This window comes from Abramis brama (assembly GCF_963993115.1).
Source record: "Abramis brama genome assembly, chromosome: 7".
In the NCBI taxonomy this organism is placed as follows: Eukaryota; Metazoa; Chordata; class Actinopteri; order Cypriniformes; family Leuciscidae; genus Abramis; species Abramis brama.
This window is the reverse complement of record NC_139969.1, coordinates 14293701-14318468: the sequence shown is the minus strand read 5'-3', so window position 1 is coordinate 14318468 and position 24768 is coordinate 14293701. Positions and strand designations below refer to the sequence as shown.

Here is a 24768-nt window from a genome sequence, read left to right as displayed (position 1 = left end):
AATTTTTGTTAGTGAATCAAAACCATACAGTTTGACTGGTGGAGTCCAATTCCTGAGGCAATGAGTCTAATGAGCCGGTTATTTTGAATCAATCACACGAATCGCAACTAGTTCCATCATGTCTAACTCCATGTACTAAAAATATAAAAAAATAATTTTGTCATTTAAATAAAGCAAAAATGTAAATATTATATGATTTATAATATTATATAGATAATATACATTTCTAATTTTCGTTTAAGTTGAAGTACTAAAATTACAGAAACTAAAAAAAACTGAAATGAAAATAAAAATAAATATAAATGTAAATATAAAAAAAATGATAAAAATGACAAAAGCACATAAAGTTAATGAAACTAATCTTAAAATGAAAAGAGGAATGATAAAAATAAAAGCTAATTTAAAATATTAATAATAGTATATAAATAATAAAAAGTAACTAAGATCGGATACTGTGTTAAAGTATGTTGTACTTGAGGCTTAAAGATAAAAATCAGTGGTATTTAAAAAAAAACAAGTAATAAAAACTCAGTGAGTGTTTTAGCGCAATTTTCTGACGTCATGGGATCACAACACTAAGAGATTTTTGTGTGCGTTCCCGAGATTAGACCTTCCTTAACATAATGCCGAAAACCCGAAGTCTCTAGGTGGTCTGGTTGAGGAGGAGATAGAAGTGCAAGATTGGTGCGCACAGACAGAACAGAAATCATGAGTTAACAATCGCAATTTTGTCCGTTGGAAAATTGCGCTAAAAATAATAATAATAAAGGAATGAAGGAAATTTATATGAACACATTTCTTTGTTCTTTGTTGGTTTACATATATTATTGTTTCCAGCAATTGGCATCAAAATCGCATTTCTGTTTTCCAAATATTTCTTACTCACAAAAACAAATGTTAATAGGGCTGTTAAGGAATCTGAATCATTAAGAGAAATCAAAATCAAACTAAAATTATTAAAATACTTGCCATTCCTATGCCTAAACATTAGAAACCAGCTATTCCTTTGACAAATATGAGAAACTGCAGGCATGGAAGTTTCATGGCTGAATGCGTGATGGAGAATAAGTGGAGGAGTCGGGAATGTACACAGGTTTTATGTTGCACTTGTTTTGCCAGCACAAACACAGCTTCTCACCGTTAATTTCAGTGAGGGCTTCTTCAATAACTACTCCTTGGAGCAATTCCATGTCATCAAAGAGCACATCATCTGTTATTGTAATGAGTCTTGACTCTAACTCTGCTCTGAATCATTAGTGAATGGATCAACCGCTCTCCTCAATGTGTTCGAGCCCCAGTGGGAATGTGAGCGTGATGAGGGCCCATCCAGTGCACTGTGATTGATCATTATTTTAATCACTGCAGGCAGACGGTCACGAGGACAACGTCAACCCACATCATTACGGAAGAGGAAAACAATACATGAATGAAATACAGGTGCTAGGCATTATTTCAAATTAGCGTCTTTAGAGATACTCGGTCACAGTTAAGGGCTTCCCGCACCTTCCTGTAAGCACCACACTTGACGATCTGGTCCTCCAACCTTGAATACATTCACAGCCAGTGACCACACACAAAGATGAGTCTGCTCTCTGCCCGCTCTGTGCCAAGGTCGTCTGGGTAGTATCTTAGTTTGCTTACTGGCACGTTTTGAAGAATTGCTTGCTAGAAATTCTGGCTAAGAATATAAAACTAGAACATTTTAAAATGTTATGTCACAGGCAGCCGGTTTAATGGTTTTATTTCAAATAAAACACATTTAAAAATAAAAAAAACACATTTTAGCTCTGTCATTAACCTGTGTTTCTGCACCATGAATAGCAGCTCTCATACTGCTATTTTGTGGGTTTCTCTGTCTTTTATGATGCCTGCAAGCACAAACAACACAGCTTGAGTAATCAAGTCAAAGGCTTTGAGATAAACTCTTCAAAATCATACTCCCACTTCTGTGTAGGAAAAAAGGTCACATTCGATCGCATTTCTGAATGTGTGCAGCCCAGTACAAGAGAATGTGCTGGGAAGTCTAAAACATTAAAAATCTGGATCACTTTCTCTGTCTCTGTTGAAGTGGCAGAACACAATATACACCCCACATTCAGAGGTATTTTTTACAGATTACCACAGATAGCCTCTGTTTTTTCCACAATGCACCTGCATTGGTGACAGGATCTCAAGATAGTCCGGCAGCAGATAGCACAGGGGCAATCTAAAAAATCAAGTGGACACTTTAGAGAGATTGTATCTAGAGAAAGCTATTGTTTCTCACTTATCAGATATTGGAAGAGTCTGGATTGCTCTCAGGTTCACAGGTGTCTATGAGGTTCTTATACAGAAAACTCATTTTGTTGATTTGATAAGATGAACTGCATTGACAACATTTATTCATTGTGTACAGAGAGATCTTACATACAATCTTACATCTATCTATCTATCATCTTTTGGCCTTTCACAGGGATATGGGTAAAATGGGATACATCAACACATACTGTACATATGTACGTACAGACACACAGACAGACAGACAGAATTCTGGGGGGAAAATAATTTTTACGGTATCTAAAATAATAGTAAGTAGCATAACTGCTTTCAACATTGCTAATAGTAAGAAGAAACGTTTCTTGAGCACATAATCTGCATATAAGAATAATTTCTGAAGGATCAATGAAGACTGGAGTAATTTTCGATTTTTGATTTTTAATAAATTTGCTAAGTTATCACAAATCTGTTTCTGCTTTCTCATATGGAATATGGAGTGCAAATTTAAGTAAAAATGTGAAAACATTTTTGCATAATGTTGCATCATTAATTTTTGTTGTATATACACAGACAGACAGACAGACAGACAGACAGACAGACAGACAGACAGATAGATAGATAGACAGATAGATAGATAGATAGATAGATAGATAGATAGATAGATAGATAGATAGATAGATAGATAGATAGATAGATAGATAGATAGATAGATAGATAGATAGATAGATAGATAGATAGATAGATAGATAGATAGATAGATGATGGATTCATTGTTAATAAATAATTCGATATCAAATAATAAATGAAGAGGCTCTGTTGCAATAGGAAATGGATGAATGAGTTGTATGTCTGTTGTTGGAGGCTACTTTGCTTTTCTGTATAATGGATTTATTATTTGTGCTGGTGGATAAACCGAAGGCTTTGGGTTGCCAAGCAACAGCGGTCATGTGATAAATAAACGGTGCTTCCTTCTGTAAAGGATCAGATTATTCTCCCTCAGTGTATTGTCGAAGGGGAAGAATAACTAGGGATGAGCTATAGGGCAGAAGTTGGAAAGATAATGCATTTACAAAAGTCTTTTAACTTCATGTAAATTGACACAATGTGCAACTGGATTCTGTTGGCAATTTAACTGCCTTGCATTACAGTCAATGACCAAATTTAAGATGCTTAATTAATAACTCAAGTGTCATAACTGAACTCGCAAGCACAGAGGACTTTATCACCATACCAAGCCAAATGGATTGGCTCAATTATCTGAATGGGGAACAGGGACCATAAAGCAGACAGCTTTAAATGAAAGCTGTGAGTCTGTTTCTGAATAATTCAATAGGAATTTCTCTTGAATTATCAATAATTGCACACCACCGATACGCCTATGTGAGGTCATTACAATGCGCTGGGTGAAACTTGGGTAATATGCTTGTGCATGTCTTTTGTTTTTCCTCTAATATTCCATGTCTCGTGAGGCAATATTTTGTACAATTAAGAAGAGTAATTAGTTTTCACCAACACAGAGAACTGAATCATTTTCAGTGGAATATTATTAATCATAATTCCAGTCCTGACCCAGCCTCTGAGCTGTGAAATTGTATTTCTACTTTACCAAACAACAATAATGGATAGGAGAAAAAAAGAGAAGAGAAAGAGTAAATTGTACAGCATGGTCCAAATCAACGGATAATAATTACAGCACCGAGCAGACATTGTGTCTGCAAAGGCTGTACTCAGCCGAAGTCATTTTCAATTAATCTAGATGAAAGCCATTGTGTGAAGCAACTCATGGAATTCTCTGAACTTCACAATGCTTAATAGCACACTCTCTCTGACACTCGGCTGTGCTGAAACTTTGGAACAGAATTGCATTTATTAAGCCAAATGATATGAGATGTTCACACACGCTCACTATCTCTCTCTCTTTCTCTCACTAATCTGTTTGAGTGTTGAAATGAAATCGAAAAATATAAATACTGAAATAAGGACTGCAGTCAAACTCACGCTGAATACCTAAGGGAAATTCTACTGGATTCTGGGGGTTCAAATGTTTCAGTGCAAGAGATGATGCAATCACTGTGGTGGTGGCCATGATGATGAAATAGGCATAAACAATATACCAAACAGACATATCAAGTACAGTCTTGATGGATCTTTCTCTGCATTGCAGCAGTGAAAAAAAAAAAAAAGTTTCTTTCCTAGCACCAATATGTTCCCATTTGCTCTGGCGGCAGAATGCTTTATTGCACATATTCAGTCATATTTCAGATGCCAGAGAAATGATTAAAGAAATGTTCTATAAACTCTCCTATTGGTCTAAGAAATAAGGATGCATAATTTTTAATTAAATTAAATTAAATTACATTTTGGTTGACTGAGTTCACCTATAGCATTTAAAAAACATGTTCTTGTTTCATTTTTTACATTTATTTAGACAAAATAGTATAGAATTGTTATATCAGCCAATTATCAGATATCACATTAACATTTAGTCATTTAGCAGACGCCTTTATCCAAAGCGACTTACAAATTAGGACTAAATTAAGCGAGTCATCGCGAAGAGGCAAAAACAACGCAAGAAGTGCTCAAAAATACAAAGTTCAGGCATTGCTCAGAGTAGCATAAGCCAGACAAGGGAGGATTAAAGGAACAGGAATACTTTTTTTTTTTTTTTTATGAGGTTAAGTGCTCACAGAAGAGATTTCAGCCATAATATGAAAAAAAAATATTGGCTTATCAGTACCAGACAGAATTTTGCGAATACAACGCAACTAAATACAGAAACGCTCTGCAAATACTCACAACACACATACGATCAAGACGTTAAAATTAAACAAAAAACTCACCTTTTAGGTCATCGACAACACCACTGATGACTAGACACTGAACAAAATGCGGTCCCAGCCAGGTTCGTCACTTGTTGGGTTCCCCTTGCAACATTTCTGTGCTATTTATAGCGTGTTTCTGTATTGGTTGCATTGTGAGCATTTGCAGCACATGTGTTGTCAAACTGGTGAAGATGTTTTCTTAATTTGCACGTTTTTTTTTTTTTTTCCTATTTGCATATGTTTTCTTTGCAGCAGTTGAGCTTTGTGCCATTTTGCAGCGCGTTTCTGTATTTGGTTGCGTTGTAAGTATTTGCAGCACATGTGTCAAACTGATAAAGATGTTTTCTTAATTTGCTTTTTCTATTTGCATGTGTTTTCTTCAGTTGCAGCATGATGAGTGAGTAAATGATGACAGAATTTTCGTTTTTGGGTGAACTATCCCTTTAACTGGAACCTCAGTGTGTTGAGAGAGGAAGAGGGATGCAGAGGTGTAACCCAGAGAGCTCAGACCAAACCCAATAAGAAGAATAAAAACTGGCCTTTGGCAGGAACAGATTGCAGCTGTCTGTCTAACAATGGGCCACAGAGGTCTGTAGCGACAGCTCAGGTTGAGGTATAGCTGTTGGGTTAGCTCCCTTTAGCAAACAACCACAGCTGTTACTCTAGTGATTTGAGGCAAGCTTAGAGTTTGAATACAGGGAGCTCAAAATGACACTGTGCGCTAAAGGTCCAACCAAACCTCATTTACTTTTCCCTCTCTTTTTTGTGATCAATAAATCCTATTAATGGTTTATTTGGTGCAAACTAAGGAGGCCTTTAATACCTAAAGAGCTATACGTTAGCATTTCCATTTATCTTACAAACAGTTAGGCCTACTTGGCTGGTGATATAATATGTGATAGTGTATAAAATAAATGTATAAAATAGTGTAAATATTTCACATCCAATTACAAACATCTAAAAATTAATTGGGCACTACTAAAATATCTATTAGAATAAATTATTGTATGTTTATATTTGGCCTAAAACATAAATGGCCATTAATGGAGAAAGATGAAGTTACGACATTTACCAGCAAGGGTCAACAGAGCCATGCTAACCAGCCACAAATAAACAGTGATTCACAGAGACAAAGCAAACATACATCATCTATTCTCATGAGCTCAACTTTATGCAAACGAGCAGCGACAGGACAGGGCAACGACCAATGGGAATGCAGATAGTACCGCGGCAATAGGAACGCCCAGTCAAAACCAACAGCTCAGCGACCTCCAACATTTTAATCACTGTCAGTGTGAACGCCCCCTTAAGTTCCTTGAAAAACAAAAACAAATTAGTATTAGCATAATATAAAGACCCATCTGAACATGCTATTTTCCTTTCTGCCTCCATTGCTGCATTGTCCGCAGAATTGCCCCGTTGTACTTGTTGGGTTTGTTGAGTTTTTGGCTGCATTTTAAGCATTTCAGTGGTTTCGAGGTAATCTGCGTTGACACTGCAGTGATTTAAAGCTTATTTGCAGAAGATTTCAGCAGAATTCCTGGCACTGTAAAACATCCATAATTCAGTGAACTCTTCCCTCTTGGTCTCATGGGATACGAAACCTGGCTAGTGGCCTTGTGGAGAGAGAGGGAGATTGAGAGAACAGTTTGCTTTGCAGCAACTGATGCTAGCTGATAGCGTGCAGTGGAGAGTTCAGATATGGCTGCTGAAATGTGCTTTGGAAATGTGCCTCATTAACATCAAAGGTTAATTCCCTTAAAACAACACGCTCTCCCTGTGTTGTTTTCAGGGAAATGCAAATTCGCACTCTCTATCTCTGCAAAGCCATGAAATCCGTTAACCAGGTACGGCGCTTTGAAACACGACCGATCTACAACTATAATCTCTTTTAATCTGTACGGAACAGATTATGTATCCAGCACATGAACAAATACCACTGAATGATTGATCTCATCGTTTTCATCTACGATGTGCTTGTGCACAGGACTCCCTTTCATGTTTGCTCATCCTCTTCATTTCCTTAGGGCTGTCCCATTCCGAATCAGAACCCGCAATCAATAACTACTGTGAAACCTTCAAAATTCCGTCCCTCAAATTTATTGAAGTTCCGATTAATTTAGGACTTACATAAAGGTTACGTAAAGTGATGAATAATGAATGGTGCATAACACCACACTGTCATTAAAAACTTCATATTTTATTAAGGACGGGGAGAGAAGCTCTGCAGATACAATTCATGTACCTCTCTAATTATCCTTGCAAATGACTTCGGGGACTGGGCCTAAATAAGAGACTGCAGAAGACAGCACCACTGCCTATCATACAGCCGCCACTGTCATTTTCTCTTTCATGTGCGCTAGCCAAGGTCAGACCCACGTTTGATGGTGTGTACGTTTAACCAGGGCAAACTTAACAGTAAAAAAGTGCTTATCACTTCAAGGCCTCTCTTTGTAATTGATCTGAACGCAATTTCGATCATACAAGAAGAAGAAAAAAACATTGCATATCATTCATCTGGTCTAAGTGAATTCCCAGAATCCTCCACGCTGAAATCAAAGAGATTGTGCTTAGTCACGGATCATTTTTTCCTCCACATTCACGGGTGAGCGAATGAATGCGGTGTTGGGTACAGAGCTTCCTCTGCGAGCGAAGCACTTCAAAAAGAATTTGAATATCACTGTTGTGACATGCGTGTGAGCACCTTATTGAAGCGAAATCGATTTGGCCATCTGAGCCCTCCTCCGTCTTCAAGAGTCTAGACAAAGTAGAAGCCCTTCGTGTTACGACGGGGGCCCGTGTTGCAGAAGATGGGCTATATAACACGTGGGTCACGAAAGATGAGCCATCATTTTAATGTGACATCTGTGCATCCATTCCATGTCAGGGATGAGCAGGCGCAAATTCCCAGGTAGACAAACGCTTCCGCCGTGGCTCCATTTCAATGACAGCGATGATATCTGAGAGGATAATGGCGAGTGTCAGACTGGGAAATAGACTGGAATAATTGATACTGTGAGGGTGTTATTCCAGCAGTCAGAGTTAAGAGACAATTGGCAGCGAGCCTAAGAGCGGAGAAGACTCCCTGAAGCCGCTGGGCTCTCTGAAACTAACCGTTCTGGAATTGAGACTAGTGATGTGAACAATAACCTGCCCTCCTCTGAGGAAATGAAAAAGCCTCATAATGGAGACCACTAAACTCTGCCTGTGTTACAACTGAGGAAATCATTAGGCTTTTATTGGAGCGTTATGGGACAAGCTTGTGCACTTTTTTTTTTTTTGCCACTGTACAAAATTTCCTTTCACTACGGTACTAATGAGTGTATGGTGAATCTTCTCACTCTCATTATGAAGTCTGCAAACTCATCCCTTGACACCAACAAACCGTCATCAACATTCTGAAGGCATCAAGCAAACTACTTTACTTTACGGTGTCACTCCTGCTCACTCCACTGAATTTAACCTAGACTTGCAAAAATAAATTACATGAGCAGATTTACTGGCATTAAACTGGATATTTAGAGAATTGGTGTTTTAATCCATAATTCCACTATAGTATGTAATGTAATATAGTACTATAATTCACTTAAAAAAAGACTGTAATCCTTGGAATTTCAAGGTTGGATTTTTTTTTTATGAATTACAAACGGAAGATCATAGAGTTATTATCGTTAAACGGAAGCTGCAATCGTCTTATATTATATTGAATAAGTTGCAGTTCTTCCCTATTGTGATGTATATCCGACTGAAACGCAAATGAGAAAAAAATCTTATCCATTGGAAATTGATTAGATCGTTGTATTGTTGACATTTGCTAATTGCACAGAGTGACAGATTGATGGAGGGGAGAGATTATTTTCCTGCCCTGTCCCGCCTATTGTCCCGTCATTGCACACGTCATGGGAGAAGAGATGTTGTTGTAAAGTGTTAAATGTTAGGGTTAAAAGTTAATGTTTTTGATTAAATATTAATGTATAAAAAAAAATATGTGTGCAAGGAAAAAGTATTTTAAAATAATAAACATTATTCTTGGTGACTTTACACTTCCCAAACTACTGTTAACCCACAAATAGCTTTTTATTTTTTAACTGGTCAGATATTATAATAGTCAGACAGCAGTTCATACAGCAAAAGCTTTCTAGTTTCCTTTAAAGGATAGATCACCCAAAAATTAAATTTCTGTCATGATTTACTCACCTTCATGCTGTACCAAACCTGTATGACTTTATTTCTTCAAGAAAAAGAAAAAAAATATCTAATATAAATATAAAATAAATCTAATATGCTGATTTAGAGCTCAAGAAACATTTATTATTATTATCAATGTTAAAACAGTTGTGCTGCTTAATCTTTTTGTGGAAACTTTGATACATTTCTATCTATCTATCTATCTATCTATCTATCTATCTATCTATTATTTTTTTGAAAAAAGAAAAAAGCGAACCCTGCATGAAGCTAATTTTAAAGTGTCCACTTATGTATATGCTATTTAAAATAATAACTTATTCCATTTACATCTGATTAATAGCTAGAGTTGTGTCTATGACAATTTGCATTTTGTCATATAATAAATTGCTTTTTTGGCATAATGTTTCCTCTGGAAATGTTCAAAAATGCAGGTGGACTATATAAGTCATTGTTTTTCCAGGAGAAATTAAAAATGTTTAATTTAGCTTAACCCAAGTCATGTTATCAGTGTAAAAGTAAATTACACATTTCATTAACATAATGTTTAACATCTGCAGATAGTTATGAAATAAGTACACATAAAATGGAAATAGATCCCAAATGTCTAAAAACTGGCAGTGCCATTCTCTCCTGTTCCTGCAGTTATATTAAGAGCCCTGACTAATGATCTGTCCTTTATCTCAGCCATGCAAAGTATATCTTCTCTCGCCTTTTCCTTCGCACATCCTCTCGTTTCCATTTCGTTCTCTCGTGCATCTGTCGACCAAAGGATGTGGTTTAGAGATTTAATTTCAGAACGGCATTTACACAAGCCACACAAGCTCCAAATGAGTTGCAACACTCTGCAAAAAAAAAAAAAAAAAAAAAAAATCTAGATAAATCTACCACAACACATCACATTAAGTCACAGCTTTCCTTCTCTCCCTTTTTAGGTGGATTTTTTTTTTTGTGTGTGTGTGTGGTTAGTAGGCTATGCTTTTTTGCAAGCCTTTGAAGAGAATGTTAATGATCACAAAAACCTGTGCCAAAGAGCTCGGCAATAAATTCCTTTCCTTCTGATCAAAATTGGAAGAGCCTGACACTGAGTAAACCCGGCTGGAGTCCCAGTCGGTATGATCTATATTTCATTGTCTCAGAAACATCTGTAATTAATCACTCTTCTCAAAATGAACGCAGTCTGTCTTCTCTTCTTTTTTTTATCTAATGGGGTCAGCACTCTCATTTAAACGAGGGAAAATGGAGGGGGGAGAAAAAACAGAGAGTGGATATGCCTCTCCGCAGATATTTTGATTGGTTTGGGATTGACTGAAAAAGAAATTGAAGCGGCATATTCTTGAGGTGGTAGGGCACAAGACTCTAATTATGCTCTCTTTGTAATTATATTGTTGCATCCAATATAAAACATAAAAAAAAACGCTCTTTATTATTGTTATGTCTTATCATGCAGAAACACTACATAGCTTCAGGTTGCTTATACAAACATTAAGATAGCGAAACTATTTCTGTCAATCTGACATGAGATTTAATAATTAAAATGTTGCACTGTAGGCTACATTTAGCTAGTTATGGTCTTATCTAGCTCAGTGGAATCTTTTGTAATTAGCTTATTATGGAAACTAGTGTTATATTGTGAATTGAATTCCATCATTACTGCAGTATATTATTTTATATAACAGCTTTCTGGAATACTTCATTCTGATTGGTCAATCACGCTGTTTAGATATTTCCTAAAAGAGTGCAACAGTGCCCGTCCACTTTTTCAGTGGCCTTGGTTCTGGAAGTATTTTTCCTATTCATAAAAATACCCATAGGGATTTAAAAATAATCCCTCTCTGAGGCCCACTTATAATGTTATTTTTACATCAAAAAACATCCTAGAAGTAATAAGCTATTTTCTCTCCTGGTTTTGACTCTCTCTTTCAAACACTCCGTTTTGATGGGCGTCACATTCAAGAGTTGGAAGTAAACGCCCACTATGATTGGGTAACAAAGATGAGCATAACCAATGTCCCTCGCATATGCAGATTGAGATCTAAAAGTTTTGTAATTTTTCTTCTTCACACTAATGTTTAAATATTTAAATAGAATAAAACGCCGGTAACAAAGTGATCTAGCTGATTACCTTAAAAGTCCATAGATATCGGCGTCAGTTGATACTGCTGTTAACACTGTCAATGTGATGAGACCAGGGTTCCAGTTTGGTCATGCGATGCTCTACATAGGCCTAGCCTATTCACAACTATTCATTGTTTGACTTCAGCATACAGTTTATATAGTAAATAGTACATATCAAATCTGTTTCAGACAAAGCAATAATGACACATGGTAAAAACATAGTTACTCATACTTGTGTGTTGTGACATTGCTGTCAGATCCAATATAGTTGGATCTGCGTCATCTTTTATTTTCATGCTGAAAAAGCCTGCATTGAACTGAGTCTTGTTAAAAACGAATCCACAGTAAAATTAAGCAAACAAATGTCTTACTGACGCGATCTGGAATCTTCGTTAAAATAAAGTTTACACTTCCTTAATATGATCACAATAAAGGCAATGCAAAGACTGTTTTTCCACAGCTTGGCACTGGAAAAGGTCTTGTAATCTTCAAAGGCATCTCTTTCATTTTGTTGCTGGAGTAATCCTGTGTTTGCATCTCAGATTTATATATACATATAACATAAGATTTATATATGAATATAAATCTAATATAAATTATTTAGATTTATATATAAATAAAATATATGTAAGAAGTATTTATTCCTACATGACATGGGTGAATCGGTGGGTGGGGCTAAAGAGGCGATGATGTAGAAGTAGGCATTGATTTTTTTTTTTTGCCACACTATTACATCATAATGTGACAAAATCCAAAACTAGTCATTTGGGCAGTTTCAATAAAATAAAAATAAAATTGAATAAATCCTGTTTTTGGACTAACTAGGAAGTTTTGAGTTCTGAAACTTACAGGATATTTTTTTTTATAGGACAATGACCTCTTGTATATATGAAAAGATCAAGGAAAATTAGATTTCTCAATTCATGACTCCTTTAATGAGGGAAAGAACTACAGTCCCCATGAATGCTTGTGGGAAGGTGCTAAAGCGTTCTTTTGGAGAGATTTGCTTATCTTGATTCTCTGATTGGTGGAGATTTCTCTGCAGAATCATGGGTAATGTAGTTTTTCACCAGGAATTCCACTGAACACAAAACTATTTCTGAACACAATTTAAAAACAAAAGCATATACCATCAATTAACAACCTTGAATCTCACAGTGGGTCTGTCTTTAAAGGTTTGTAAGTTATAGCTCGAAATAAATTCCTCTATGGAGAAAATGAATGGGATTTTTACTTCCGGAATTCCGGACTGTTGCGCACTATATTTGCCGTCATCCACGTCAACACTATCACATCAAGGACTCACTCTCTCGTTTCATGTACATGATCTCTAACATAATTTTATATCATAACTGACTGAGTAGGACATGAAACGTGGATAGGAGATTAATAAACAAAGAGCTTCCTTTGTTCATTTGAGCTTTTTTCTGCTTTATTTTTTCACCTGCTTCTATGTTTGCTTTCCAAATTTAGTTCCCCCCTGCCCAAAGCAGCTCACTCTGACACAAGTGTAATCTCTGTGGAGACTTCAGCATTTTAATATTAGCATAATAAAAATCATCACTCAATCACACAATCGCTTTGTGCTTGCATGTCTCTCTCTTTCTCCCTTTATATAAGATTAAGGAAGATGTTAGGAATTTGCTAGGTGAGAGATATTTCCAGGAAACATGCTGCTGGGAAAAAAAAAAAAAATATGATCAGCAAAATTCTCCATTGAGAATAATAGATAGGCCTAATTAAAAATAAAGTGCCGTTTAAAAGCATTCCATGCTGTCTAAAGTTCCAAGAAACCTCTTTTGTAATATAGTGATTTCCCATAAACCCTTTGGCAGATATCAGAGATAAAAAGCATTACTTTCAAACGTTTAAATATAGAAATTCAAATCAATTCAATTCAAATAAACAAATACCACATATAAGGTGTTTTGTTTTCATTTCGTCTCCCCCTCGCATGCTGATCAAGTTTTCTTAATGAAAACCTGCAATTACTGAGACAGTGACTGGTGTTCCGTTAGATGCCGTAGGTCAGATCAATGCCCTCTCAGCCAAGACAAACACACAATTACACTGACAGATCTCCCATAAATGTCCAAGAACTACAACAGATGGTGGACTTAAGAAATGGCGCAGATTGCTGCATCACAGTGTACTAGATTCTAGATTCATCCTCAAATGCATAAAAACAGCTCCCACTGCAGGAAATAGCACACCGCAAAAGCTGCACAGCACAGCACAGCACAGAGCCTTGCAGAACGTCTTGCTGATACCTTCTCTATCCTCTGCACAAAAGAAATTCAGCACCATGGACAGGGAACAACCAGATCACACTAACTGTATCAGCACCGCTGTGCTGTAAAATTGGGCATAAAAAGTCACTCGTCAGACACTAAAATACAACTTTTCTCCTTGCTGGCAGAGTTTAATTCCAGATGAAAAAAGAAAGGTAAAGGAGGAGAAACAAAAAAAAATCTGGTTTGACAGCATCCTACTCTCTTTTCCCAAGACAAAGCTCTCAGTATGGTGTCAAAGCTGCTTCAAACAGAGATTGATCCTGTACAGCATACAAAACACGAGCCTGGTCTTGCACCGGCTGTACATTTAGAGAAGTGTGCGGTGAAGTAATATTTTCTTATCATTTCCTATACCAGCAACCACAATCTATTATTCAATCAGGGTTTCTGAGCTGATCTGACAATCTGGTAGATGTGAGCCACAGAGTGACATGCGAATGCGGGAAAAAAATGATACTGTAGTGTATAAGAAAAGTACACTGAAAACATACTAAACAGAGACACCTCAAAATGACAATTCTGACTGATAATAAGTAGGAAAATATTTTTTATATTAACTGATAAATGGCAATATTAATATTAATAAATAAATAAAAATCATTTCCAATTCTACAAGTGAATTTAGGCATCACAACATAATGTATAGTAAGAGAAATGAATATTCATTCATTCACAAATAAAAATCTATTTAAGAGTGTTATTAAATTTGTGTTTTTAAAGATTAACCATTGCCATCATCTGACACTCACTTAGAGCCTAATATAATATGAAAAAAAGGAAATGACATTTAAATATTCATTCAATATCCAATATTCATTGATTCTTGAAAATTAATATAATGGCCGCACCAGTATGGTACAGATACATTTTGCATCCCTACTAGAAAAATGAGCTTCGGTCTAAACAATTAAATTTTATTCGAATCAGAAATGTTCACTGAATAAACCTAAATACACCACCAAAACAAAATGTAAGGATTAGATGACAGTTCTTTAGAGTGACAAATGGCAGTTGCCATTTTACAGTATAGTATAGTATAGTATAGTATAGTATAGTATAGTATAGTATAGTATAGTAAAGTATAGTGATCACTAGGGATTAAATTGATTCAATAAAATAGTGACCTGTGTAATATCTTATATCTAACGACTTAAGCTACGTGATTGGTTTCTAAAGAACCTTTCCATTTTCTCTCTCTGTCGCTGCCTGTCCCTTTCAAGCACATTCTTATACATTCTTATTATTATTTCTTAAAAAAAAAAAAAAAAAAAGCAACTTCAATATATTGAAAGGTTAAAGCACAAACCACATGCAGCAAATATCACCCAAAACAATACCGCAGAAATATTGGTCAATATAGAAAGGTATCATCAGTATTAGAAAGGCGTTCGCTGAGGTTTTTCAGAACAATAACATGCCTAGTTCTTAAAGAGAAGCGCATCTAAATGCAAGTCAGTGCAAATTTTTTCATATTTTTCTGCTCTGTGATAAATTTTGGAAAAAGAACAGCATTGACGACAGTGGAACACTTGAACCATGTCCAAGCTGTCCAGCTTTTCAACTAAGTAAAATGACAACTGCCTGCACTATGGTGTCCCTGAATTTCCCAAGGGGCAAGGGTTTTGACGGCATGTCTGAGCAGACACATTACAGGCGTGACAGCCAGAGGAAAAGGCCACAGTCTCTGGTAAAAATGCAAATGTCAGAGAGCAACGGCACACACCGTTTGCTGACTAATTGCATCCCATTGAAAATTCTGCAGGTACTTTGTGGCTCATTTACGTGTTGGGAACACATTATCCGTGGTGCGGCGCATTACATTTTCGCATTCATCGCCATATGTCGTGTTCAGAATTCATAATAACAGTATTTTGTTAAATGGCTGTACTGAGAGCATTTTCCAGAAGTAATTATTAACCTCATAATGATGCCACTTTATGTTAGGAGCATCCCCATAAAAATAGTCACACAATACTCTCAAAGAAAGTAACTGCTGGTTAGATTGCATCAACCATTAAACATAAGTTGTCATTTCACATTTGCCCGTTTCTCTCTGTTCATGGTCTCTTGGTTAAATGCCACTTTGTCTTGGCGAGGCACATGAGCACTATGTAGCAGAGCAGCTGACTGCCCCTGCGATCGCATTCTCTGCATACAGGATCAGTTGGCCAGGCTGTCTGTGGGATTGGGTAGCAGAGGCGTATAATGAGGGTTACTGGAGTGGCATTGAGAGGATTATCTCTCCTCATACTTTGGACAAAAGCTTTGTGAATTATCACTGAGGAAAGGTGGTTAGGAAGCTGCTCTCTTTGACAAGCAGGTCTGTATGCTAGAAGCAGAAATGCCGTTATAAACGTCCAACTGTGTAAATGATGGATGGCCTGTGAGGGATGGAATCTGCCAAGTACAACATTAGCAAAAATAAACAGGGGCAGTGCGATGAGAGCAGATCCGGGGCTCTGACGTTACCCTCCTTTCACACGCGTGTCCTTGGACTTTCAGCTTGTCGACTGGCCAATTTCAAGAGAAGCTGGACCAATAGCAAAACCCTTTTGAGAGCAACTAAAACAATCAGGCACACACTTTCATACTTTAGACACTCCATTACTTTAATGTTTACTGTAGCTCTTTGTGACTAAAATGGGAATATGTGTTTAGCTGGCTCTAAGTGGAGGTTTGTAATTGCATTTCATACAATGAGACGAGAAATTATAAAAGCGAAAAAAGATCATGCGAATGAGGAATAAAAAAAAATGAAAAATGTCAAATCGCGGGATGATGGAACTTCCGATATTGATAAATATTCAGCTTCATCTCTTTCCATGTTTGGCTTTATTCAAGGTTTTTACAGTATGACGCCAAAAAAAGGTATTTTTCACCCTTACGCAATGCTGCGTAACTAGGTTAAGCCAGCTTATGCATGGTGAATAGGTGTATCTAACTGATGCCCTCCCATGGACACTCAGGGGACTGGAGACTGCAGAGGATGCTATAAGAATGCTGCACATATTCTCTGCTTCCTCTCCTCCAGGTATGTGGGTGACCTGACAGAATCCTTCGCAAATTGACTGTGTCAATATCATGCAATCTCTGACAAATTTCACGCTGTTATTTTCTAGTTTCCAGCATATAAGGTCTCGTTTGAAACATTTTGTTCTATTGAATCTATTTTGAAGCATATTATAAGCACGTGGATAAAGTGCTGTGTGTGTGTGTGTGTGTGTGTGTGTGTGTGTGTGTGTGTGTGTGTGTGTGTGTGTGTGTGTGTGTGTGTGTGTGCATGCTGCAGAGGCCAAAATCTGCATGTCTGCAACTCAAAATGGTACAGTTTGCAGAACTTGGCTTAGTTTAGCACCCTTTATTGAATTCATGGGTTATTTTTTTTCAAGGAAGGCTAAACCAGAGGCATAATCATTATACACTGATTTAACATGATGTCTTACAATAATAATTGCAACACTGAAATCTAAGAATAAATATATGCACATATCTGTCTTTGCCTATGTGAGATATGGAAATTACGTCCCTAGACATGATCAATAGTTCCCAATCTTTTACATGTTTTGACCTTAGCTTGGTCCATAAAACCATTCAATAAGTCCAGATAAAGACAATCTACTCAATTTGAAAATACAGAATCAACAAAGCACTTAACAGTTATACAATAACTGCAGTATCTCTATTGCTGATAGACAATTTTTAGTTAAATAAAAAATATCTCAGAAGTTTTTGATGCAAACGAGTTAAAAGCCAAGACCGCACGCCCTGCATTCATACAAATAATTTGCTTCACGTTTACCAACATTGCAAAGTCTGGAAACAGCAGTTGATCCTTTTCCTTCTAATGTAAATCTATGTATTTTAGATAAATAAAACTGTGATACAAAAATACTCATTTACAACATTGCTGGCTGCTCTTATGAAGGCACTTTAAAAAATCTGAACAAGGGATTTCCTCCAGAGCAACTTGAGGGAAAACCGTACCATCTTACATCGCATGAATTCTTTTTCCATCTTACCATTTTCATTTTGGATGTGCAGTCTTATATCTGACATGTCTTAGAATTGATATGACCTCTCCAGCATATCAACGTAATCCATCTTTGTTTTGAGTCTAGCCCTCAGCTCAGGGTAATCACTTTGGGTTTGATTAGGACATCCTGTCCTTGTCCCTGTGGTTGTGATCGTTTGCTTTTGTCTGGCATCCTGTTTGGCATGTGGATATTCTGAGGGAGGATGTGTGTGTCTGTCAGGCAGGTTGCTAAACTGGGGAGTTGTGCCAAAAAGACTGTCCACTAATCCCACCTTGGGTGTGGGACCTTGGCTATCAATGACAGTCGGACAGAGTATTCCATTTTCATGAAAGCCGGCAATGTCACCACACGGCGGGCCGACGCTGACAATAGTGTTAATAGGGGAGCTGGAGATGGCCATGGTCCACTCCTTTTCCTTCTCCACCAGCGTTCTGTAGTGCGAACTGCTCTCTTTTGTCTCTGAGAATGGATGCTTCTGCCCCGACTCCTCCTGTCCGCTTTTGTATACGGGGTTGCTGCACATGTGCGAAGAGGGAGCACCGATGCTATCGTACACGTGATTGGAAGGAGGAGTTTCTGGTAAGGTTGGTGGCTGTTCTGTGAATATTCCACATTCCATCTGAATGCCTGCCAGGCCCACTTCCCCTTGCTTCCTAAAGGGAAGCTTTTCACGCTTCTTAAGAGCATATGCGCAAAGAGCTGCAGCAGCAAAGAAGGCAGACACGAACAGAACCAGCAGGCTGAGAATGAGAACAGAGAGGGGTATGGCACCTTTCGGCGGGTGCGGCCCCACCTCGGGATATGTAGTGATAAGCCCATCTGATTCGGCAGGAGACAGTGAGGACTGTCGGAGCTCAGGGCAAATCACTTCAGAATTCAGAGAGCGTAAATCTTTTCCTGAGACCAGCTCGGGGGTCTTACACACCACTTCTCCAACTATGACCACTAAGCTCAGCGTGTCCAGCCACTCTTTGAGAGGGATGATGTCACAGGAGCAGTCCCAGGGGTTCTGATTTAGGTCGATCTGGACTACAGCATGCAGGTGTTCCAGAACGCCACTGACTGGGAGGCAATGAAAGTAGTTGTTCCGCAGGTTCAGGCGTGTCAGCGAGGTACCTGCAAACGTTCCCACGGGCAATGTGCGCAAGAGGTTGTTGTTGAGAAAAACAAGCTGCAGGGAGGGCATTAAACTGAAGGCAGCCGGCTGGATTTCTCGTATCTCATTGTACTCAAAATACAAATACTCAAGGCTGTGCAAACCATGGAACATATCAAGAGTTAACTTCACAATACTATTACCATTCAGGTAAAGGCTTCTCAAATTAGGGAGATTAACAAAAGCCCCCTCTTGAACGTAAAATATCTGATTGTTTCCCAAGTGCAATAAATCGAGACTGGAGAAATTCCAAAAATCGGACTTGTATATTCTCTGAATGAGATTTCCACTTAAGTAAAGCTTCTTGGCGTTCAAGGGTCGAGGCATCAACTCAGAAATGTTCCGAAACCCATTCTCCTTACAGTTGACTGTCAAACCAAGGTCATTAATATGCAAGTTACAGGTACATCCAATGGGGCAAATGATAGGTATAGGCGGCCGTGTCTGGTATCCGGCTACAGGCGGCTGATTAGGGAACACACTGCGTGGTGTTGGTGGTGTCTTTGAGGGCCTGGGTCTTTTTGTTGGCTTTGGAGGTCTTTCTCTTTGTTCCACAGAGGAGACTGTGTTTTGATTAGGGGAGACTATAGATGACGGCTTTGTAGGCCTCGCCCTCCCTGTGTAGAATGGTAAGTGTAGGACGGCTAGAATTGACTCAATTTCCCCTTCATTTAATAAGGGACAAAGCTCACCGCGTTTGATCTCTCTGAGGTCCTTTCCGTGGAGGTGGAAAGGGTACTCGCACGTGATCTCGCCAACAACTGCAGTGTACGGAATCCGCTCCAACCAGGCCTTGAGCTGGATGATATCGCAGACACAGTTCCAAGGGTTCTCCTCCAACTGGATCTCCATAAGACTGCGCCCGATATATTCCAAAATCCCTTTATAAGCCAACGTCTTTAGTCGGTTGCCTCTCAAGTCAAGGTGCGTCAGAGAGACAGATCTGAAAAGAAACGCCGGCAGCATGGGTATTAAATTGTCATTAAGGATGAGCACTCTGAGTTTGTGGAGATTTCGGAACGCCCCACTGTCTATTCTCTTGATAACATTATAGTCTGCCTGAAGGTATTCTAAACTCTCCAGTCCGAGAAATGTGTCATTCCGGAACACTTCCAGCTTGTTTTCATGAAGGTACAACCTTTTCAGGGAGCTCAAACCATTGAAAGCCCCAACATGGATGTCCTGCAGGGCATTATTGCCCAGATTAATGGCCACTGCATTGTTCAAGTGCAAAAAACTGTTGAAGTAGAGCTTCCGTAACGAGTTTTTCTGCAGGTAGAGCTTGAATGGTCTAAGCCATGACTGTGAGACTTGGCTAATATTTGTAAATCCTTTGCTGTCACAATGAACGTGAAACAGGCCTTCCTTCACTTCGCAGTAGCAGGGCTCAAAGCAAGGTTCGTCTATTTCTTCTGAATCATCAAGTAGAGGGATAGGTGTCGTCCATCCAAGTGCAATTGTGCTTAGCAGTGTAACCCACAACATGCTTTCACCAAATGCAGGCAAGTGCATAGCCTCAAGAGTTCCTTCACTGCACTGAAAAAAATACAACAGTTTTAGTGGCGTGAATACAGAGAGGATGAAGAACAACTGCTCAATTCAAAAGATGTTGACTTTTGACAAGTTAGTTGTGATAATACTGAAGAATAGGGGAGGCTATCATCTATACTGTATGACGGAGCATAATGCAGCTTAGCAGCTTTGACTGCAGCTTTTTACTGCAAACAATATAGTCAAAATAAAAAATAAAGGCTTCAATTACCAATGTCAGCAAATGCACCAGAGCTTAATACTGACTTAAAAGTATGCCTGCTGCATTTACTAAAGTGATATTGTGAAGATGCAAAATGTGACATAATCCATTTAAAGGCATAATGCTTCTCTAGGGGTTTCGATTTAGTTTCTAAATCAGCTAATGACTCTGGAATATCAATTTGACCTCCATGGAAAATATTTCTTTCTCCCCTCCTCCATGAGCACCTATTAGCTAATGTGCACAGCAGGGCACTTAGGAATGTGATGTTAATAAGACCTAGGTTCTATTGATTGCTGAAGGGGTATGTGCATACAGGTCATTGAAATAATGTAGCTCCCTCAGGCCGCCACTAATGCATGCAAAGCATATTATTGCAAGCAAAATCTTTAGGGTAACAGAAAAAAAATGTTCTTGCAGTTACAGTACTTTGAGGTAAAGTATGATGAGAAAAATAATATTCTTATATGGCAAATCCATGTAAACCCAACAAGATAAAAAAAAAAGAAAATAAAAAAAGACAAAGTTAAACTGAAATCCAGCCCATATAATCACATTGCTCTCTCGACAGAACAGACCCAGCTGAGACCCAGATCAGATCCAGCTTTGAACTGAATATGCAATACAGACATAAGGAAACCATTCAAGCACTGCATGAAAAAAGCTGAACTTATGGAAGCTAAAAACAATGTATTGTCCATTAGCTTACCATACCAAGAGCGATTCATGCCATGATATTAGGCTGTCAGATATATAATTAACACATAATGATAATCCAGTGCGCTAAAATGCAATCTATTAACATTCCCCTTTGTCTGGCTTTACCACCGCCCGCGTCCGGATCCATATCAGAGGCATTGACTGAGCAGAAATGTGCGCTACTCACTCAGGTTGCTGCAGTGGAATTAAAAGAGCAGAAGATTGAGCACTTTAAATAATGCTGCTTCTTGCCATGTCACCAACGTTGAGCCGCTTCTTCTTCTTCTCTCCGCTCTCGTGGTGGAAGCAAATAGGAGAGCCGAAGACGTGACAGGACTGCAATGTCTCAGAAAGGTTTGCTTTAGGATGCAGGTCCGCTCCCCTGACGAGCGCTCAACAGTGAAGACAGCGAAGGCTGCAGTTCAGCACCACTGTGAGGACTGATGATGTGCGAGATCTTAGTACATTTCGGTTGGAAACAGTTACAAAAACTAACCCGGTTCAAGTTGGCATGGAAATAAAATCACAGGATGGCGCTGCCTCGGACTTCGGTTTCCAAGTAAAATATATTGCACCGAGCGCGCGCGCCCGCCCGCCTGCAGCCCTGCTATGAAACGCTCCAAAATATGCGCGAGATGATGAGAATAATATGAACGCGGCAGCAGTCGGCGCGCGACACACCGTTTCAGATTTGACTTGGCTTTTTAACGCGATTTAATGTGTTACGCTCGCTCTCGTGAGACATATTTGTGAGATTTGCATTGATTTACGCGATAAAGTAGTTGAGTTTGTTTGTACCCAGAATACGTAACGTTGACGACGGTATTTAGGCCACTTTACTCGTATTATTAAATAATACTGTAACTATTCCCATAGCGACATGGCTTCTTGGGTTACTTATTCATCATCCTTCATGATATAGGCCCCTAACAATTTAATGAAACCTTAATTTGGTTACCATGGAAACATAGTGCCATCTGCTACTGCACAACAATGTGGTGCTTCATACATGGGCATGTTGCTTATTTTGGAACTGAGAATGAACAATGTTGACTTGATGCCCACTTTTGCTGATTTCTCATATGGCTGATTAATTATCTTATAAATCACCAGTTAATTACTTCATAATGAGTTTGTCATTTGACAGTGATATGCATGGATAAATAAATGCTTAATAAATACCAGCCTGCAATCTCCAATTGATTTATGTATTAAAACCAAAGCAAACTAATTTCTCATATATCCAGAGTAATATTCTGAACACATAGGCATATCGACTTTAGTTTTCCCTTTATTGTGAATTTCCCACAGGTAACAGACAATCTAAGCTAAAGCTAGTTAATACTCTGTCTCAGCAGCTCTCTGTGCCTTTGAGCATTAAAGCATTTTCCTGAAGATCCTTAAAAAAAAAAAAATCTTTAATGCTGTCACACAGATCAGGGCTGCAGATCTGAACATGTTCCAGTGAATTAGCTTGCGACAGCAGCTTCCCTTTTCTTCAAAAGCCTGTTAAAGGTGATTAAAGCAGTGTTTCTCCATCACATTGCTGCAAGATTATTGACCAGAGACCTTAGAAGAGAAACAAAAAATACAAATAAACAAATGATTGCTATTAAAGGTATGTGGTGTAGGGCACACGGTAATGAGGTGAATGACAGGATAGTAGTGGGGTCCAGAAACCCCAACCGTCTCTGAAAACTAATGCCATATTCTAACCTGAACGCATATTTCAAACCCCTTCAAAGAAAACAATTCAATCTCCATTCCATAATATTATAATAGCCAAGTCGTGCTTTCCACTGATCAATTTAAGCAAGTAATTGTATGTAATTAATATAATTACAAAAGATTAGCTTTGTTTGAAGAATGATTGTATTAAGGATTTACATGATTTTAACCACCTTAGACTAATTAACAAATCATTTAAAGCACTCTCGTTCAGTTATAAATCCCTCTCACATGAAACCAACAAAGACTGTTTGACAAAACCAACTGTCTCAATTTGCCACTGAAGAGACACGATTAGAGGTGTAATTTTTCCAGAAGAAAAATAAATCACGAGATGTAATATGGTGGTCAGGCCATTTGACGTTCATTTAGCCTGGAGCTGGTCATTAATTATCCAGCTTTAGAAACTGAAGATGAAGGGCGTAGCTGACACTGAGGTGCAGGAGCGGGAGCTATCTGGATCCACAGGTGCTTTAACCATTTAGTGAGGTGCTTCTCATAGATAGCACAGAGCAATGACCCCTCTCCTCACACCTCCACCAAGGACGGCCGGCCTTAAGCAATAACCAGTGTTAGGCTAATTAAACTACCCTCCCATTTTAATTAGGATATAAATCAGTTGCCATTGGAACCTGTCCCTTGGAGTCCCCATGTAAACTCCTAATGAATTAAGTGCTGTGGATGAAGGGTGCTATTTTAGAAGCCATGCGGGAGAATGGCAGTGTCCATACAGACATGTATACTAACATATAAATGATAAAAAATATGCATTTTAATTAAAAAAACAAACAATTTTTTTAGATTACAATATAAACGGCTGTTTGTTATCATATAAAAATGTATATTTTATATTGCATACTAAAATTTACAAAACAATCAGCCTATGGCAACAAGGTGAACACTGCAGCAAAATTACAGTATATTAATACTGAAGTGCCATCAGTTATGAGATATACAGCGTTGCCATGGACGACAGCGAATAGTAGGAAAAATCTGACCGCTGAATGCCTTGGTTGACCAATTAGAATCTTTTGTTAAATCTTTTCATAAGACCATTCAGGACCAATCCATAGGTTGACTATAAGTATATAGCACAATAGCTTAAATCATCTATCATTATGTGTATGTTCGTCCATTAAAAATCAGCATTAAGTTCTAAAGCACTTATGTAGCCATTTAGATCACATTTTAAAATCAACGGTGATGACAAATTGTCAGAAACTGTTCCATTTTACCTGTATTGACCCTAAACGTTGCACTTTATTATCATTATTATTATTGTGTTATATTATTCATTTTGAATGGGCTTATTTATTTTGCTTGGAAATTATTAATATTTCAGGGCAAGATTGTATTGTCCTTAACATAAATACATGTTTCCACAAGGACTTAAAGGGATAGTTCACCCAAAAATGAAAATTCTGTCATCACTTACCCTCAAATAGGTTCACCCAAACCTATATGAGTTTCTTTCTTCTGTTGAACACAAAAGAAGATATTTAAAAAAATGTTGGTAATAAAACAGTTGACGGTGGTCATTGACTTCCATAATAGAAAAAAATTATAAACACTATGGAAAATTATAAACACTATGGAAGTTAATAGGTGCCGTCAACTGTCTGGTTACCAACATTCTTTGTGTTCAACAGAAGAAATAAACTCATACAGGTTTGGAAAGACATGACAGTGAGTAGCCTGATGGTGACAGAATTTTCATTTTTGG

At 38.0% G+C, this 24768-nt stretch overlaps 1 protein-coding gene across 3 annotated transcripts; it reads right to left on the bottom strand.

The window, feature by feature from the left end:
- Nucleotides 1-17022: 17022 nt before the first annotated feature.
- LOC311087164 (SLIT and NTRK-like protein 3) lies at nucleotides 17023-22374 on the bottom strand. Of its 3 annotated transcripts, none has more exons than XM_084120434.1 (2): nucleotides 21328-22374; nucleotides 17023-20401 (listed from the first exon to the last, which is right to left on the bottom strand). In XM_084120434.1, the coding sequence occupies exons 1-2, from the start codon at nucleotides 21328-21330 to the stop codon at nucleotides 17735-17737; spliced, it is 2670 nt and encodes an 889-aa protein (XP_083976560.1). In that variant the 5' UTR covers nucleotides 21331-22374; the 3' UTR covers nucleotides 17023-17734. The 3 variants fall into 3 exon arrangements, with proteins under 3 accessions (XP_083976560.1, XP_083976561.1, XP_083976562.1); XM_084120435.1 differs by having other exon boundaries at nucleotides 21505-22374; XM_084120436.1 differs by having other exon boundaries at nucleotides 17023-20396; nucleotides 21505-22374.
- Nucleotides 22375-24768: the final 2394 nt, after the last annotated feature.